The sequence below is a fragment of the Streptopelia decaocto genome, assembly GCF_964273445.1.
Source record: "Streptopelia decaocto genome assembly, chromosome: 9".
In the NCBI taxonomy this organism is placed as follows: Eukaryota; Metazoa; Chordata; class Aves; order Columbiformes; family Columbidae; genus Streptopelia; species Streptopelia decaocto.
In genome coordinates this window covers 5,242,856-5,259,214 of record NC_138664.1, presented here as the reverse complement: position 1 = coordinate 5,259,214, position 16,359 = coordinate 5,242,856, and the positions used below count along the sequence as shown (strand labels likewise).

At 50.5% G+C, this 16,359-nt stretch overlaps 2 protein-coding genes across 9 annotated transcripts in view; one reads left to right on the top strand and one right to left on the bottom strand.

Moving 5' to 3' along the window:
• ABHD2 (abhydrolase domain containing 2, acylglycerol lipase) overlaps positions 1-6,661 on the top strand; it is a 40,149-nt gene extending 33,488 nt beyond the window's left edge. For all 8 annotated transcript variants that reach the window (XM_082061504.1, XM_082061501.1, XM_082061502.1 and 5 more), the window contains one exon: positions 1,011-6,661. In XM_082061504.1, coding sequence (XP_081917630.1) covers positions 1,011-1,207 — 197 coding nt within the window. In that variant the 3' untranslated portion in view covers positions 1,208-6,661. The remainder of the gene's footprint in view (positions 1-1,010) is intronic.
• Positions 6,662-6,741: 80 nt separating this feature from the next.
• RLBP1 (retinaldehyde binding protein 1) lies at positions 6,742-13,410 on the bottom strand (the record flags this gene model as incomplete). The annotated part of the gene is made up of 7 exons (XM_082061087.1): positions 6,742-9,629; positions 9,740-9,850; positions 10,491-10,649; positions 11,313-11,491; positions 12,495-12,696; positions 12,986-13,114; positions 13,399-13,410. The coding sequence occupies 7 exons, from the start codon at positions 13,408-13,410 to the stop codon at positions 9,471-9,473; spliced, it is 951 nt and encodes a 316-aa protein (XP_081917213.1). The 3' UTR covers positions 6,742-9,470.
• Positions 13,411-16,359: the final 2,949 nt, after the last annotated feature.

Below are 16,359 nucleotides of genomic sequence, written 5' to 3'. Positions count from 1 at the left end.
AAGCAGTCTGCTCCAGCTGTGCATATTTGTGTACCTGCAGCTTCCTTATCACATCATGAGCCATGATTTCAAAGCAGCTTGACTTGGCCTCCTTACATCTCTAATCCTGTGGGAGATGTACCAAGCCTCTTTAAATCACCAGTCACTAGAACTAACAAGGTTAACCTTGAGCAGGAAGAACCTGAGTTTTTTCAGGCACCTTCTGCTGTTTTGGCTTGTGTTGATAGCCAGCACATTATATTCAAGAATGGAAAAATGCTTCCTTGTGCCTTCATTCCTCATTGGGATTTAGTAGGAAGATGGGTTATTACAGTGATAGTCTTGATTGAGTGCAGATGAACAGCCCCTTCTGCTGATGAAGGGGTGGGGGGCACATGCATGGATGTGTTATTTGGTACTCAACAACCCTTGAAAGTTCTTCAGTTCAGGAAAAAAAAGGTAAATTACCTTCAGAAGCTCGTAAGAGTGAGCTGGCTGCTGCTTCATCACACAAGCAGTTGGTGCATAGGGAGGGAAGTTTATTCTTTTCCTGGTTGAAAGCATGAGCAGAGAATTTATCCATAGCTGCTTCCAGACAGAAGCAAGCATGGGGATTTTCTCACTGTACATGGAACAGGGTGGCTGATGCACTGTCAGAGCTTTGGTGCGGCTCAACATGATGCTAACAGTCCTGATTCCAGTGTTGATGACTTAAAGATGTTCATTTGTTAAAGAATGAGCATACTTACAGCAATAAAGGTTTTACTGTAAGGGCATTTCTTGGGCAACCTTCTTGTACTGGCTGGGATTGGTTCCTGCAGACTGTCCTGTTCTGGGAAGCAGTAAAGTTATGTGCTTTGAACTTCAAAGTATCTGTGGTCGTCTTTAGTAGATTTCTGCTTCCTACATACAATGTTCCTTTAGTTCAGATGCTGTGCCAAGGATAGAGTTGATTATCACAACTTAATATGGTTTCATTCTCAGTTCTAGGATGTTAACTTTCTGAAACTTTGCTTCCTTTTGTTTTACAGAGAAACGGGAAAATGTCATGCATGTGCTGCCCCTTCATGGAGGCCACCTGGGATTTTTTGAGGGGTCTGTACTATTCCCAGAACCTCTCACCTGGATGGATAAGCTCGTGGTGCAGTACGCCAACGCCATCTGCCAGTGGGAGAAGACAAAGTCTCACTGCTCGGACACAGAGCAGCCTGTATCTGGCCAGGAGTAATAGATCCAAAGACTCTGGATCACTTCACTATGTCTCTCCCTTTGGGAACATGTTGTTCCCTCACCTGCTGCTTCAGGTTTCCATTCTCCTTGATATACTATGGCTGGGGTTTGATCACAATGTTTTCTTCCGGAGTGGAGTTAAAGCAGAGGTTAATGTTTGGTTAGAGCGTCTTTGCATATATAGTCACTTGGGTTTGTAATTTACTGCTCTGCTTGAAGAATTAGGTTGCTGACTGTGACTTCTTACAGGGTTACTGAGCTAAAGACTGCTTGCTTTAATATAGCAGAAGTTTCAAATGTGAAGATATCTTCACCTGCTGGTCAAAAACTTGATCTGCAGCATTTGCTTAGGTGTAGATGACAGGGTAACTATGATTGTCTCGTCTGTCCTGGTGCTGGAAAAACCTTGTACCAAGCTACAAGCTGGCTAATGGTTCAGTCTGTAAGCCACTAAAGTGTGACTTGGAAAACAGCTGCTTGACTGCAAGTGGAGTTCCAGCATTGCACCATCTCAAGGGAAGCCTTTTAGTTCCTCGGAATGCACTTACACAAGTGAATCAGTTTAAAAACACTGAATTTTTCCGTGCTTCAACTATCTGTGAGTTGGTGTCTTTATGCTGGGACTCCAAGTAGAGAAAATCTGTGGGCTGGTAATAGCAGTTAATGTTTCTATGTAAATGTGGTCTCTTGCACCAAGACCGAATCAGTCACCTTCTTGTCACCTTTGACACTTTTTAATGTAGTAATCTTTCTAGTACTGGATTTTTTTTGTTTGACCCAGGGCTTTTTAAAGCTGGCTCTGGCTTCCAAATGGAAACCAGTGATTAAGAATCTGCAGGATCTTTCTGTGAGCTCAATCTGTTTTTAAGAATATTTCATAGAGAATTATGTACTCTGTTAGGGATTAATTTGTTGAGGAGAAGCTATCTGTGTAGATTTACTCCCCTTATGTCAGGGTTAATCATAACACAATTTTTCCTCTTAGCTTTCGAAGCATCAAACGGTTTTCAGACCCATGACTTGCCTTACAGCTGATGAGGAACTGGATGTTTCTAGCCCTGTACAACTTAAATGATATCTCTGCATTACTGACTACTTCCATATCTGTGTAAATGCTGTAGGATTACTGGCTTCAGTAAGACACTGGGCTCTTCCTTGCTTGAACTCCTTTTCCACACCCAGTTCTAGTTTTAATATGCAAAGTGAAGTGTGAAAGCTGTTTGCAGGAAAGATGCCTACTCACTTGTGCTTTTCCCTCAAGTGGCTGTTCTGGTCTGTGCCAAGATGGTTGTTAAAGACTCTGGTCTATCCCCTCAAAGGAAAGTTGTCCCATGACAATCTGGAGAAACTTTGTGGTCAAAATATTTTTTCCTTTTACTGTTTGTTCTGTCAATATTGTCTCATTAATTCATCCTTAGGACTCTTATCACAGTGTCAATGAAGTTCTTTTCCCACATCAGTTAGCACTTTATTGCTTCAGCCTTGGACTGTGTTGCAGGCACTTTAGCTTATAGCTTAAAGGTGAAACAAGCTGTGAGACTGGTAATATCGGGGAACAAGCCTGGACTGCCCTGTTCCTGTGCTTCAGTAGGTTGGAGAGGTTTTAGGGGTTTTGTTTTAATAAAGCAATAATTAACTATTGTAGCAAAGGTGCATTGTCATATCAGGAAATTCCTTTCATTTGCCTTAGGCCAGACACCTTGGCCTGTTACAATGAACTGTGGCTATCTGCACATTCTCCTTGTTAGTAAATCCATGTTGCCTCTTTGAGGAAAAGATATGGCAAGGTAAAGCTATAGCAAGACTTGGCCATGCTTATGGCTGTTCCTTAAGAACTATTTTAGGGCATCAGTTAGCAAGGATATTCTTAGCTGATGGACACTTTGTCTGTTTTTATCCTCTTATTCATACTGCATCTGTATGTCACTAAAATGTCACAAGACACTTCAGATTTTTTTGCTTAAGTAGCTGTTCATGTAATATTCATCAGATACAACTTAAATATCTTCTCGCTTTAATAGAAGAGGGTGTAAAATACCATTTGTATACACCAAATAGATACAGTATAAATTTAGATGTGTAGGGGGATGTGGCTTTTATCTCCAGTGGGTTACAACTTCAGAAGTGTTTCAGCTTTCATAGTATGTTACAGCTGTGGCTCACACAGGCCTTGAGGAAACAACACTCTCCTTCCTCAGTCCAGCTTTACTTTGCTGAGATGAGCATTGACTTCAGACAGCTCCAGAAGAACACAAGGTGTCCTTGGTACTGATACTGCTGTTGAAGTGAAGAGCCCATCATATGACCCAGCATGTGGATACCTATGAAAGAAAGGTCAGTGACCCCCTTTGAGAGCAGAATATCTGCCTTCCTCAACTCGAGAGCCTTATCAAATCAGGGGCTCTCTGTCCAGCTCCCCACGTGTCTGAAGCTCTACTTTCCATCCCAGGACCCCAGATCTGGCTCTGTACTGTCTGGGAAGGTTAATGCTGAGGCAGAGCACATGTTTTGTCTTTGCTTTTTGGCTAAGTTGTGCCAGTCCCTCTGAAAATGGAGTTTTGTCCTAGGAAGCTTTTTTTCTTGGAAAAAAACTTCATCCTTCCCTTTTGTAAAGATCATTCTTGACGGACCAGGCCTTCAAACATGTTTTTCTGTTTCTGAGGTATGAGGAAGCTACTTTTTTAGTGCTGGTGCACCAAGATGCATGGCACTTTGTCCAATCCTAATCTGGAATACAATTCTCTCCAAAAATAAGGTGATACTAGTCTTGTGATATGGGCAGGTTGTCTTAATCTGCCCAGTGAACTCAACCTTAAATGCAGTCTGAATTTTGAAGTCTTAGAGGTGAAGGTGTCTTTTTTTTTTAATCTCTTGTCAAGACACATGAGGTTGTTGAAGTGTGCACTTGTAGATCGTGACAGTGCAGGCTGATAGTGCAGTTCAAGATTACAGCATGATGGCTGTATCATGTGTTCTGTTTAGTTTCAAACTGGGATTAGAAAAAGCATTTCTAAAGAAAAAGCACACACCTTTCCTGTTTTCCCGTCACTGGATGTAAGCAGCACTTGAACATAAACCCTAAAGACTCTCTCAATTGGTTTGCAGGTTGCAGAACTATTCCTGTTTGGTTAGGCTTGTCCAACCATCACCTTTGTCAGTGTCTGGAGAGATCTGAAGCTTGTAGGTGAGCAGCTGGGACTTGCTCTTACTGGATACAAGGAACTAGCAGCTTCCACTACATCAGATCTCACAGCAATTTGTAATGGTCCCTTGGTTACCTTCTAAATCGAAGGTGTTTTCAGATGGGTCTGACAGTGTTGTAGTTGCACTGTAAAGACAGATACTTGAATTTCCCTGTGGTCTTTTCCTGAGCATTTTTCTGCAGTTTCTGTTTATGAAGATATAAGTTAAAGACAGGGCATTAAGCAAAGATATTGGGAACTATTCTCTCTAGTACCGAATTTAGCCAAGCTGCCTGTGTGTCATCTGTCCTGGGTCTGCCACAAGTTCCTAGACCACAGCCCTTTGACACGTGGTGCCTTGCCCTTTTTCTCCTCTTCCCTTGACATCAGCATATCTAGAGACTTCAGTAACAGCCCTGTCAGAGCTTTTGGGGCTTTGCTTTTTAGTAAAGGAATTTTCAGACACAAGGTAGTGAGACACCTCTGGCAATGCACACTGTAGAAGTGTGCCCTGACTTAAAGGACTGTTGTGGGCAGCCTACAACTAGCTACAGTCTATTTTAAGGCTTAAAATACCAATGTATATAAGCAATGGATCATTTTTCAGCTCTCTGCTCCTCAGTAGGGATTGAGTCATAGAGGGAGGGTTTGCTTTGCTTAATGTGACTTGTTACCTTTCGATCCCAAAGTTCTTACGTCTATTAAATATCCAGAAGTGTAGCTGGAAGTAAATTGCTTAAGTGACTGCATCTCAAAAGAAAGAGCAGAGTAGCAACTTCAGGGTTAATTGCCAAACAGTTTAGACACCTGAATTACTTCCAAGTTTTTCTAGAAATACTATGCCTGTCTGGAGTTTACTGAAGTTCTTCACATCCTTTTACTAGGAGACCAGGAAAGTCCCTAGCCCACTGTTGCGTGTATAATTTGTTGCAATGAGCATCTTGTTTCTGGCTTGACTCATGTTCTGTGTGTCCTTACTCCTTTGGTGGTTCTGTTGGGTGGGTCCCAGGGCCACAGTGACTCAAAACAGTGTCAGTGTTTCTTTCATGGCTTCTGGGTGAAAAGCAAACAGCTCCTCTTGGTGTGAGGACTTAGTTTCCTCTGAGTTTATAATGACTCAGAGCAATACTCACCAAGGAAGGGGTGCCCTGTAGCTGTCCCTCTCTTATCACTGGAAGCGACTGTTACACTGGCCTGGTGGAAAGATTTCTAGGGTTATCCTGAACATCTGTATTTGTGGTTTTGTTGGTCAATCAATGGACACAAACACTGCAATCCAGAGCAACATTTATCAGGTTGGATTTGCTGGTGTTGAATGACCTTTTTCCAGGTCTCTCTGATGTTCTCCAAAAGCTCCAGCTGTGCATCTGCAAAAGGTGTCTTTCCTTCTCACCCAAAGGCCTTGCCTAATCCAGATGGCTTTAATGCCAGTAAGGAGCTGACCACACAAGGTTGCTCTGCACAAAGCTGTCTTGCTTCTGTCCGGATGACAAGCTCACATTGGTCATGCAAGAGCTTTGATTAGGTACAGAGCGTTTTTCTGGGATCTCCACCATGGCTCTGCTGGGATGCTGACCCTTCTGATGGCTCCTGCTAACTGGGAAGCCTTAAAAAAAGCCAAACAAAACCCATTTGTACTTGATATAACCAAACATTACTGCTTAGCCCAAGTCAACAGCTTTCTGAAGGAGCATGTTTTCTCATCGTGTCACTTGACAGCTTGACCATGATTCCCCATGACAGATCACTAGACATTCTTATTGAGAAAGCATAACTCCTTTCTCTGAATCCCGACCTGAGGATTTGTGTGGAGAGCTCAGGAAAAAACGGCCTGTGCCCTTCTCGTTTTGCCCATGCAGCTGTGTTAGAACAGGCTCAGTGATTTCTGATGTTCTTGATGAGCGGTTTACTATGAAAATATTTTTCAAATTGACAACACTGTACTCTGGAACCATCTCTAAATGCTGCCCTGAAAAAGCTTGTGTACCAAGACACCCTCCCTGCTGCCATGTTCTGAGTCAGATTCTCTGGAGCTGAGAGCTGCAGGGGAGATGATTTGCAACTAGCAATGCAATTTTTCTATATCTGCTGATGTTTACCTTTAAAATTATATATAAATATATAACAGTGTCTTTGACTTTTTTCTTTAATTTTTGTTCTTCTGTGTGGTGTAAAATGGAGGTCATTGCAAAACAAAATGTAATTTTGTTATCTTTGATTCAGTGGGATTTCTTTATTTAAAAATAAAGGACTTATTGAAGTCAGTGCTACATGTAGTGACTGTGTGTGATGTTTTTGGGTGGTGATGTCCAGCTCTCTCTTGACAGGTGAAGCAGCCATGCCTCCTTACTTCCTCTGCAGTGAGGATTGTCTAATACAGCAATATATTGGGCCAACAAGGTAACCCCTAACTGAGGGGTGACTTCATCTTCTCCCCCCTTTCTCTCTTGCAGCATGTGGCACAAGCCCCAGTGCTGCTCAAGCCTTTCCTAGTGGATTTTTTTTTTGTCTTCTGGCCAATAGAGGTCACTGATGCCTCTAATAGAGAATAGAGATGGTATCAGCTTAAAAAGCGGAATGCCTGAAGAAGGGCCAGTGGGTAAGAGCAGGTTCTGACAGTCCTGTGTCAGCCCCCAGGTTCTCCCAGGATCGCTAAGTTGCTGGCTGGAGGAATTGTCCAGAGATGAACCCATGGTTGTGCCAGGACTAAGACCTGAAGCCGTGGCCCTTTCTGCAGCATGCACAGGGACTCTCCTCTGGGGTGACAGCTTCGCTGGAGCGGGCGTCAAAGCCTTTGGCTGATGTCTCTACAGAAACAGCTATGTGTTATTTTATCCTTATTTGAGACTGAGTGGAGCTCCTAATCTTCCAACAGCTGGCAGAAAAAAACAAACACACAACAGCATCTCTGGCTGGGACAGTGACATCTAAAGGGTTAACCACTTGCTTGAGTCCAGGCCATAGAAAAGCCCAGCTAAAAGCACTCCCTGACTGACACTGAGTTCACTGGTGGGTGTTTTGTTTTGTTTTTTTTACCTAGACACCAAGTGAGACACATATGGAAGGTAACTGTGACTGATGAGCTGACTGGGTGCTGGGCTGGCCCAGGACCATTGCTGCTATTTCCCTGCAGTGAGAATTGCTCTTTGGGAGGCAATGTGTTGCTCTCCAACTCTAGTTTATTGGCCATTGTGGTTTAGCTGTTAGATCTACTTGAAAACTTCCTCCTGGCTTGGGGAGAGTCACTATGGGGTGAGCTGAGGCCAGTGTGGATTGTGCTCCCTGCTCTGTTTGCTGTGCTGCTCTCTATCCCCATCAAAGCAAGCTCCTGGCTGACAATTTGTCCCCACAGTGGTGAGCAGCCACAGGGACCTCCCAAGAGCTGTGGCTGTCCCAGTCCAAATCCCAGAGGCAGCAATGTTGTGCTCCCATCTGTGTGTATAGGCTGGGGTTTTTTGTCTTTTTCTGTCTTTACAAGCGAGCTGAAATTGCTCTGTGTCCCAAGCAAGCTATGCTGGCATGTTTGCACTGGCCTGATGGTTGTGTGGTTGTCACAAGCGGTTTCCTTGGGATGATTCCAGATGCTGCCCAGCCCCATGGGAAGCACCACACAGTACGGAGCCAAAACACAGCGGAGAGGTGCCTTTCGCTCTCCCTCTGGGCCCTCGCACAAGGCTGGTGCAGCCTGAAGCTGGGACCCACTGTGCATGGAGCAGCCGTGCTGCTGAGGCTGGAGAAAACAGATTTAACCCCAGTTGCCTCCGCCCAGACAGGCCCCATCCTCCCCGCAGCTCTGGAGCTGACATCCTGTCTGGTTTGAGCCCGAGCCAGTGCCCTGATGAATGCGGCTCTTGTCAGCACCCTTCACCTTGGCCAACTCCTGGTGGGCATCTGGTCCTCTGCTTGGCTGATGAAAGGTGCCCGTGCGTAGCTGCAGAGCTGGGAGGTGAAACGGGGCCTGCTGTGGGACCAGCTTGGAGAAGCCGCTAACCTGGGAGGAGACCAGCGCCTTGCTCCTCTGAGCCCTACTGCTCACCAAGCGGGGAGAAGATGGTCTGGAAACAGGTATCAGATCAGCTCCTTGGAGGAGATGCCTGGTTCATGAACCAGAACAGGCTCCCTTCCCTGAAACAGCTACTTCTGCCACCCTCCTCACCACCCCTGTTCTGCCGACTCCATATTAGCAAGGGCTAATTAGCATCAGGCACAGCTTGTTTGCCAGGTGATGACCCTCCTCTGTCCTCTGTGGTGGCTTTTGGTGGGGTTTCCCTGACCAAGCTCCCTCTCACAGTGCAGTGCTAGGAGAACCAGCTGAGCTGAGGCTTTTGAAGGATTCAGGAGGGTATATTTTGCTCGTCTTTCACTGTCCTGCAGTTAAAATCCATCTCCTGCAGCCTCTGTTCCTCCTCCCTGCCTGACTGAGCAGGGATTAGGTAGAGCCAGCTCCACCTGAGCTGCTGGTTGGTTTCTTGTTTGCATCTTCTGGGCTGTTTTCTCTTTCCTGGTTAGAGTGGATGACTGAGAATCGGGGATCCTTGCCTGGGCAAGGGGGGGCTCATTCTGGGACTTGGGGAGGATGGAGATGGCTGGTTCCTTGGCCCCTGTGCCAAAGGGCAGTCAATGATGGGGGACAGCGCTGATACTCCTGCCCTCCTTCAAACCAGCACTGCAGCCTGTGCTCGACAAGCTGCACCCCTGTCCCTCACCACATGCCACAAGGGACCCCAGAGCTCCACTGTCAAACACTTTATTTCTCTCTTGCTGCAGCTCTCCTTTCCCAGAGCAGACACTCTCCTCTCCTCCCATCACAGCTCCAGGGTGTGCTGCAGGACATGGCTGGTGGCCTTTCTCTGCTGGCTCCTGAGGGAAGGATGCTCTGCCAAGGATGCTTTGCCTGGGGGGAACAGGGCTGTGGGCAGCCTGCTGCCAGTTTGGGGAGGGGAGGGACAGGCATGGAGCAACACACCTGGAGTGCCTCATCATGAGCAGTCATTCAACCAAAGCTACGGTAAGGAGGTGGTGGGGGTTAGAGGGCCACCTCTGATCCTGTTAAACAGGGGAGGTGGAGAAGACCCTGGTTTAGAGAGCTGTGTCTTCAGCCTCGATGCGGGGCCCAAAGAGCTTCTCTGCAGTTTCTTTGCCATCATATTTGGGCAAGTTGCCACCAAAGTCTGCTGGCAAGATGTCAGCATCGATCTCCTGATAGAAGGACTCCAGCTCCTCCCCGTGCACAAAGACCTGGATGGAGATGAGAATGACCCTCAGCAGAGGACCAGGGTGACTCTTCCCAGCTGCTCTGTCTCACCCAGGGAGGTACCTCTGCCTCTGGGTCCCTTTCCTGCACTCACCCTCTCCAGCAGTTTGCTCTTCAGGAACGGTTTGACCACGTTGTAGGTAGTGGTGAAGTACCACGGCTGGTGGATGAAGTGGACAGCCTTGAACCGTGCTGGGAAGGAGTCCTAGGATCCCAAACCCAGACATGGATGGTTACAGAGGGTGCTGGCCATTGCGTGGGCAGCAATGGACACCCCAGCACTGCCACGGTTCCCCTTGCCCAACGTCCCCTTCTCTCTTTGATGGCCACTTTTTTATTCTGACACAGAGGATTGACCATCCCATCCCCTGGAGTACCAGGAAAGCTGAAGAGCCTCTCACATGGTCTATTGCTCCCACTCCACAAGAAGGACAACATCTTAGCTGTCCTCCTTCCCTGGCAAGGGCCAAGTGTCTATGGCCTCTGGTCCAAGGGCAGAAATCCTGGGGTGCCTGTGAGTCTCTGGGCCAGGCTGGGCTGAGAAGGTGGTGGGGAAAGGCCTTCAGGCCATATTGTAGGATGCTGCAAGGAGTGGTGGTACTGCTTCTGGTTGGCCATTTGAGAGGACAGGGAGCTGGGACCAGGAAAACAGAATCCATCTTGCAGGACTAAGCCAGTTAGCTGGCAAGGAAAGGAGCACGTGATGGGGAACAGCCTCTCCATGGTGCTCTCTTGTGTTGCCAGTGTGGTGGCAATCCCAAACCATGCTAGCTCTGCCTTCACCCTTCCCTGAGCTCTCTGCTCCCCCAGGACCCCTCTGCCAGGCACAAACTTTGCCACCTCACCTGCAGCATGTCCACCATCTTCTTGAGCTCAGAGGGTTTGATCCCTGATGCCTGCTGCATGGTGAAACCCTTGAAGTTCTCAATGATGCAGAACCCATTGATCTGTGTCTCTTCATTTTCCAGCAGCTTCTCCAAGATAACACAATAGGCACGAAGGATCTGATGGCGAGGAGAGAGGGCTAGTATTAGGTCTCACCTCCCATAGACCCCAGAAGGTTCCCAGGAAGAGTCCAATGGAGAGTTAGGCAGGGTCTGCTTGTCACAGGCAGCCCCAGGTCTTCAGAGCAGGGAGAGCATTTTGAGGGATGCTCAACAACTGCCACATTCTCCTTTCAAGGTGAGTGCCTCTCAGATCTGGATCAGTTATATCAGTTATATGTTACCACCAGAGCTGAGCAGAAACAGGAGCTGGGAGAACTTGTGAGTTACGTGCCTGGAGAACATTTTGCCAAGAAGGCCTTTCCATGCCCCATGCCTCAGTCTCCTCCTCTGCCCTGCAAGTCCCTCCTTCCTAAAGCAACTTGATTTAAGGGTGTGGTGCTTTTCCTCACCTTGTGTTACCTCAGCTGGGGGATGCACACCCCAAATTTGGCCTGCACCTTGCCCCACATTGGAGGGAAGGAAGGGGAGCCCTTAGGGATGGACCATTGGCTCCCTGGAAGGAAAAATTCAAAGGGCTACGGATTTGCTTTAACCTGGGAGGCTGAAGGCTGTGTGTGGACATATACACATAAACGTGTGTGTAAGGGATGCTGTGCTGAGTGGGACAAGCCCAGGAACGGGACCACTTTGCTCCAGGAGTGATGGCTGGGCTGGACTGACCTCATCGAAGGTGATCTCCTCATAATCCCAGTTCTCAATGTTGAAGAGCATCACCACCCGGCCGTACTTGTCTCTGTTGCTCAGGATGCCAGGGTAACCAGCTTCGATGGTGCTGCGCACGGCCTCGGGGGTCAGGTTGTCGAAGAGCTCGGGGTACTGCTGGCGGAAGGTCACATAGCCTGGAGAGATGTAGAAATCGGGGAGGACAAGGGCTGCTCGCCCAGCCTCAGGAAGCCAGGGCAGCACTGGGGAAACCACTGGAAACAGGGCAGGCTGGTGATGGTGAGATGTTGGTCCTTAGCCCAAGAGCTGGGGACCAGTCCATGTGGGTCTTCTCCAGCCAAGGGGGTGAGAAGAGCTCAGCCCTGACCACAGCACACTTGGTGTTCTCCTCCCCATGGCAGGGGCTGCCCATGCCTGCCTTCCCTCCAACACCTCAATAAACAGATAAGCTTTTTCCCCTTTATTTCCCATCTCCCTTTCTTCCCCATACGGGTGACATCCCCCAGCTCCCCTCCCTTGGCACCCTGTGGGCACAAAATAAGGAATCTCGTCCTGGGAAAATGCAGGCGCACAAAACAGCTTGTCTGGGAGCCAGCACTGATAATTACAACTCATTATCCCCCAAGCAGACACAAAGAAGAGCAGAGCCAGGAAGGTCCCCACCAGCAGCCACCCCCTGGGCTGCCCTCCCACTCCCCTACCATCCCAATGGGTCACTGTCATTGTGTGGAGGGGGTGACACAGCCCCCAACCTGCTCCAGCCCCCGAGGGGTCCCAGGGGTGCTGAGCCCACCCGTGCACAGAAGCATCAGGATGGGTGCAGGACTGGCAGGGATACATAGGGGTGTGTATAGGGCATGGACGTCTCAAGGGGATGCAACCCAAACCAGCTGTGTTTCCATTTTGTTCAGGAAAACAGCAATGAATAGGACTGTCCTGATGTTGTGGGGTGCCTGGCACCACCCTTATTTATTTCCTTCCCCATCCCAACTCTTTCCTTTGCATCCCCAGCCCTGCCTTTTCCTATTTGTCCTTTCTCCTCATCCCCATCCCATGCCAGGGTCCTGCTCTGCTGGCACAGCCCAGGGGGCTGGAAGGCTCCAGCACAGGGCTGGGAGCTGCAGGTGGATGTGTCCCCCCCATCCTCGTCCGCTGTCACTGCCTGGGACTCCTCCCCACCTTTCAGCAGGTCGTAGGCCCTGTGTACGTCGAACTTGCGTGCGCGGATGAAGCGGAGGAAGAAGGAGTCGTCCTTCCCCTGCACCTTGTCAGCCACCGCCTTGCACACCTCCTCGCCGCCTGCCCGCTCCTGCACCAGCTCCCGCAGTGCCTTCACCGCCACCGCCCTCTGCTCCTCTGTCTCATTCAGCTCATCCTTTGCCTGGGGTGGGTACAGGGAGGGGGTCCGGCTTAGTGATGCCCCCCTATGCACCCAAAAGCACCCCAAGGATCATTTAGGCACCCAAAAGCTGGATGGGGTGCAGCGATGCTCACTGCAGCATCCTGGTGTGGGGAGGGCAGGGTCCTCCAGGTCCCCTACTCAGAGATCCTCTGGAGTAAGCACGTCTCCCCCCCAAACACAAGTGCCCATCGCCCATCTCCTCTGGCCCCTGAGAAGGAGCAGGACTAGCAGGAAGTGCCTGCCCCCCACTCCCCACAGCCACCCTCACCTTCTGCAGGGTGTGCGGGGGGATCTTCTCGCACCTCCCGAAGACAGGGCCATGGTCCTTGGTGGTGAGGCGTTCCAGTTTGGTGCGCAGTGCCTGCTCCTCTTCGGAGACGATGCGGAAGGTGCCGGTCTGGGGGCGAGGAGGGGATGTGGGGTTTCACCGGCCAGACCCTCAATCCCCTGCCCCACTGCATTTCACCCTGGCTGGAGGGGCTATGGGGAAGGGCAGAGCCTTTGGACACACACCCCAAGGGGTGCAATGGGATGGGGTTGGGCTCGTGCCACCCAGGCTTCCCAATACAAAATAAGATCTTCTGGGGAGGCAAGGGGTGCGTGGGGTGTGCCTCACCCCAGTGCTGTGGGGTGGGGATGCTCAGAACCCAGGGGACAGGGCGGCGCAGGAACAGTACTCACAACTGCAGACATGTCGTCCTCTGTCCTCCGTTGGCCACACGACACTGGGAGAGGGAAGGAGGAATCAGCAGCAGTGGGGATCCCAATAGCCTCCGCAGCATCCCCTGTGTTTCATCCCATGCCTCTCTTGCTCAGAAAAGGACACCCCAACCCTCGTCAGCTCCATCACATACTGCCTTTATCCCTGCCTGCCTGCCGGAGGCTGAGCAGCTTTGAGAAACACCAGGGATGTTTGTGAAAGTCACTTAAAAATGTGGGTATCGGTCATCAGACACCTTCATCCTTTTTTTCCCAGATCTGCTTTTCCACTGGAGGTTGGGGGCATCTCATGGGGACCCTCAATGCCATGGACTCACGCAGTGCCATTTAATCTCAGACTGCCTTCATGCGGGCAGAGGCAAGACCCCAGCTTTGCCCAAGTTGACAGCCAGCTCATGCTTTTATTGCCTTTTATTTCTACCACCCTGTTATACCCAAGAAGTTTCCCAAACCCTTGAACCCCTCTGCTTCAGCCAAGAGCCCATTACCAGCTGCAAGGTTGGACTGTGAGCCTCTTGGCGGCTTTCTGATGCCTTATGGGTGAAACAGCTTGTTCCTGCATATGAGGAGGAGGAGGAGGAAGCCTGCCTTCATGCCCCCTCCGGTGCCTGACCCTGCCCTGCCTGGCCATAGTACCAGCTCTGAGACCAGGCTGTGTGAGGGATGCTTCAAACACTTCCCAGGGGCATCCTCTTCCCCACCAGCTCCCCTTTTTCCAGGCACTAAAAGCAATCCCAGCCTTGGAGATGCCAGACTAAGTCTCCGATGCAGTTATTTCAGGTGGAAAAAGTCCCTGATACTCACCAGGGAGAGGAAAAGCTGAACTGTCCGCAGCGGGTCAGTGCACGGGGCTGAGACGGATGCACGGATGGCGAGGCTGGAGTGGGACCACAAGAAAGCCGAGTGAAAGCTTTGTAGAGTCACCGGGTTGGGATTAGACTGTCACAAGGCATCAACTCACTGCAGCTTTGTAATTAAGTCAGCACAACCCAGGCAAGAAACCCCATTAAAACATTACAAAAGGCAGCTGAGGAGAGGGAAGGAGGAGCAGGGGCTCTGCCAGCCAGCCGGACTGTGTGTGTGGAGGGGCGGGCTGGGATGCCGGACCTGATTAACGAAGTATAAAAGCTTCTCGTTGTGTAACTTACTCATTAGTACGGAGCAGGAGCAGAGGCAGGCGGTGGGCAGCCTGCCACCCCCGCTGGCTCCCCCAGGTCCAGGTCTTTCTCCCAGCTTCTGCCCCAAAAAGCCTGGCAAGGTCCCACTATGAATTTGGCTCCATGGGCAGGGTCCAGCTGTGGGGATGGGTCCATGGAAGATGGGGCTGGTCCCACCTGGGGCTCTGCAACTCCTCCCCAGTGAAGTCACCCAAACCAGCACCCATACAGGGCCCTTTTCACCTTTTAAAATTAAAAAAAAAAAGCCATGGGCAGATATCTTTTATTTATTTATTTATTATTATGCCCCTGAGTGATTGTTGCCTGCTTAGAGCTTTGGGAACTGGAACCCCATTCACCCCCAGGGTGGTGCTGCGGACCCATAGGGAAGGGAAGCCCTGGGATGTGGTAGGGACTACACTGAGCCTACACGTGGGTGCAGTGGGATGGCAAAACAAGGTTTTTTTGGGACATCCCAGCATGCTGAAGCCACATGGGGCAAGGGAACCCTTGCAGCCTTTAGTCTTTTTGGGTGCAGGGTTGTGGGAGCTGGATGAGGACGTGGTGAGGACGGATGTGCCTGTGCACAGCACTTTGCCTAAGACCAGGAGAAGAGCTCTGCTGGGCTGTTACCACGATGGGGATTTTGGGGAGATGGTGGGGGCAGGCTAAGCACCAGAGCAGGACTGAAGGGGCTTACACAAGGCATGTTTTGTAATGCCACAGGATTTACGGATTTGGTTTCCACGGGGCTGCCCTGCAAAGAGAGCTGAGACCCTGCTGCGACAGAGGGAGGAGGAGGAAGGCACGAGCCTCCAGGTGAAGGGCAGACGGGTACAGGGAGGGAAAGCCCAGACCTGTGCCAAGACCCTGAGCGATGATGCTGTGAGCACAGCCACCACGTGCTGCTCTCCATGGGAGATCCTGACCTCCCCATCCCCTTCCCACGCCAGCCCTGGCACAAGGCTCAGCTGCCTCCTAGAGCTCGTTGGACATTTGTCTGCAGCCCAGTGAGCAAGATGGTGCATGACAGGGGGACATTATCAGTGTGGTGGCTCCCAAACAGGCCCAACAGCCCTGCACGGGATGGCAGAGGGGACCTGCACTCCCCTGGTCACCTAGACATCCCGGCCATCATGCTCATTGCAGATTAAATAGTTTTGCAGAGTAATGCACAACCCCTGGCATCACTGAGCGGGTGCTTTGTCCTGGGAAAAGGGGTCTTGGGAAAGGTGGCAGCCCCAAGGGGGACCCACCCAAGGTGTTGTGGCCAGATCCCTTTGGGTCTCAGCTGGGTCTCGTCATCCCCCTTCCCACGGTCCCTGACCCCAGGCAAACCTATTCCCCCTCTCTTGGCAGCATCAGCTCCCGCTCCCCGTGAGCAGAGTGTTTGCGAAAGCTCCCGCGCCATGCTGGCACCGGATCCTCCAGCTAAATCCCGCTGCTATAAGGCGGGCTAAACCTCCTCATGCACCCAAGGCCACCCCTTGTGCCCTCCGGAATTAAGGGGTTTATTCCAAGGGATCCGTGCCCCACGTGGGTGACGCTCATGGGGGCCAGACGCTGCTGCTGTGGGGTGACGCTGAATGGGCACTTTGTGCCGAGCATCCCCGTCACCTCCCCAGCTGCCCGCCCCACGTGCCTGCACCTCACACCACCCTGCACCCCACGTGCCTGCACCCCATGCTGCCTGCATCCCACAGCACCCTGCACCCAACGCTGTCCTGTGCTCCAAGCTGCCCTGCGCCCCACACTACTGCACCCC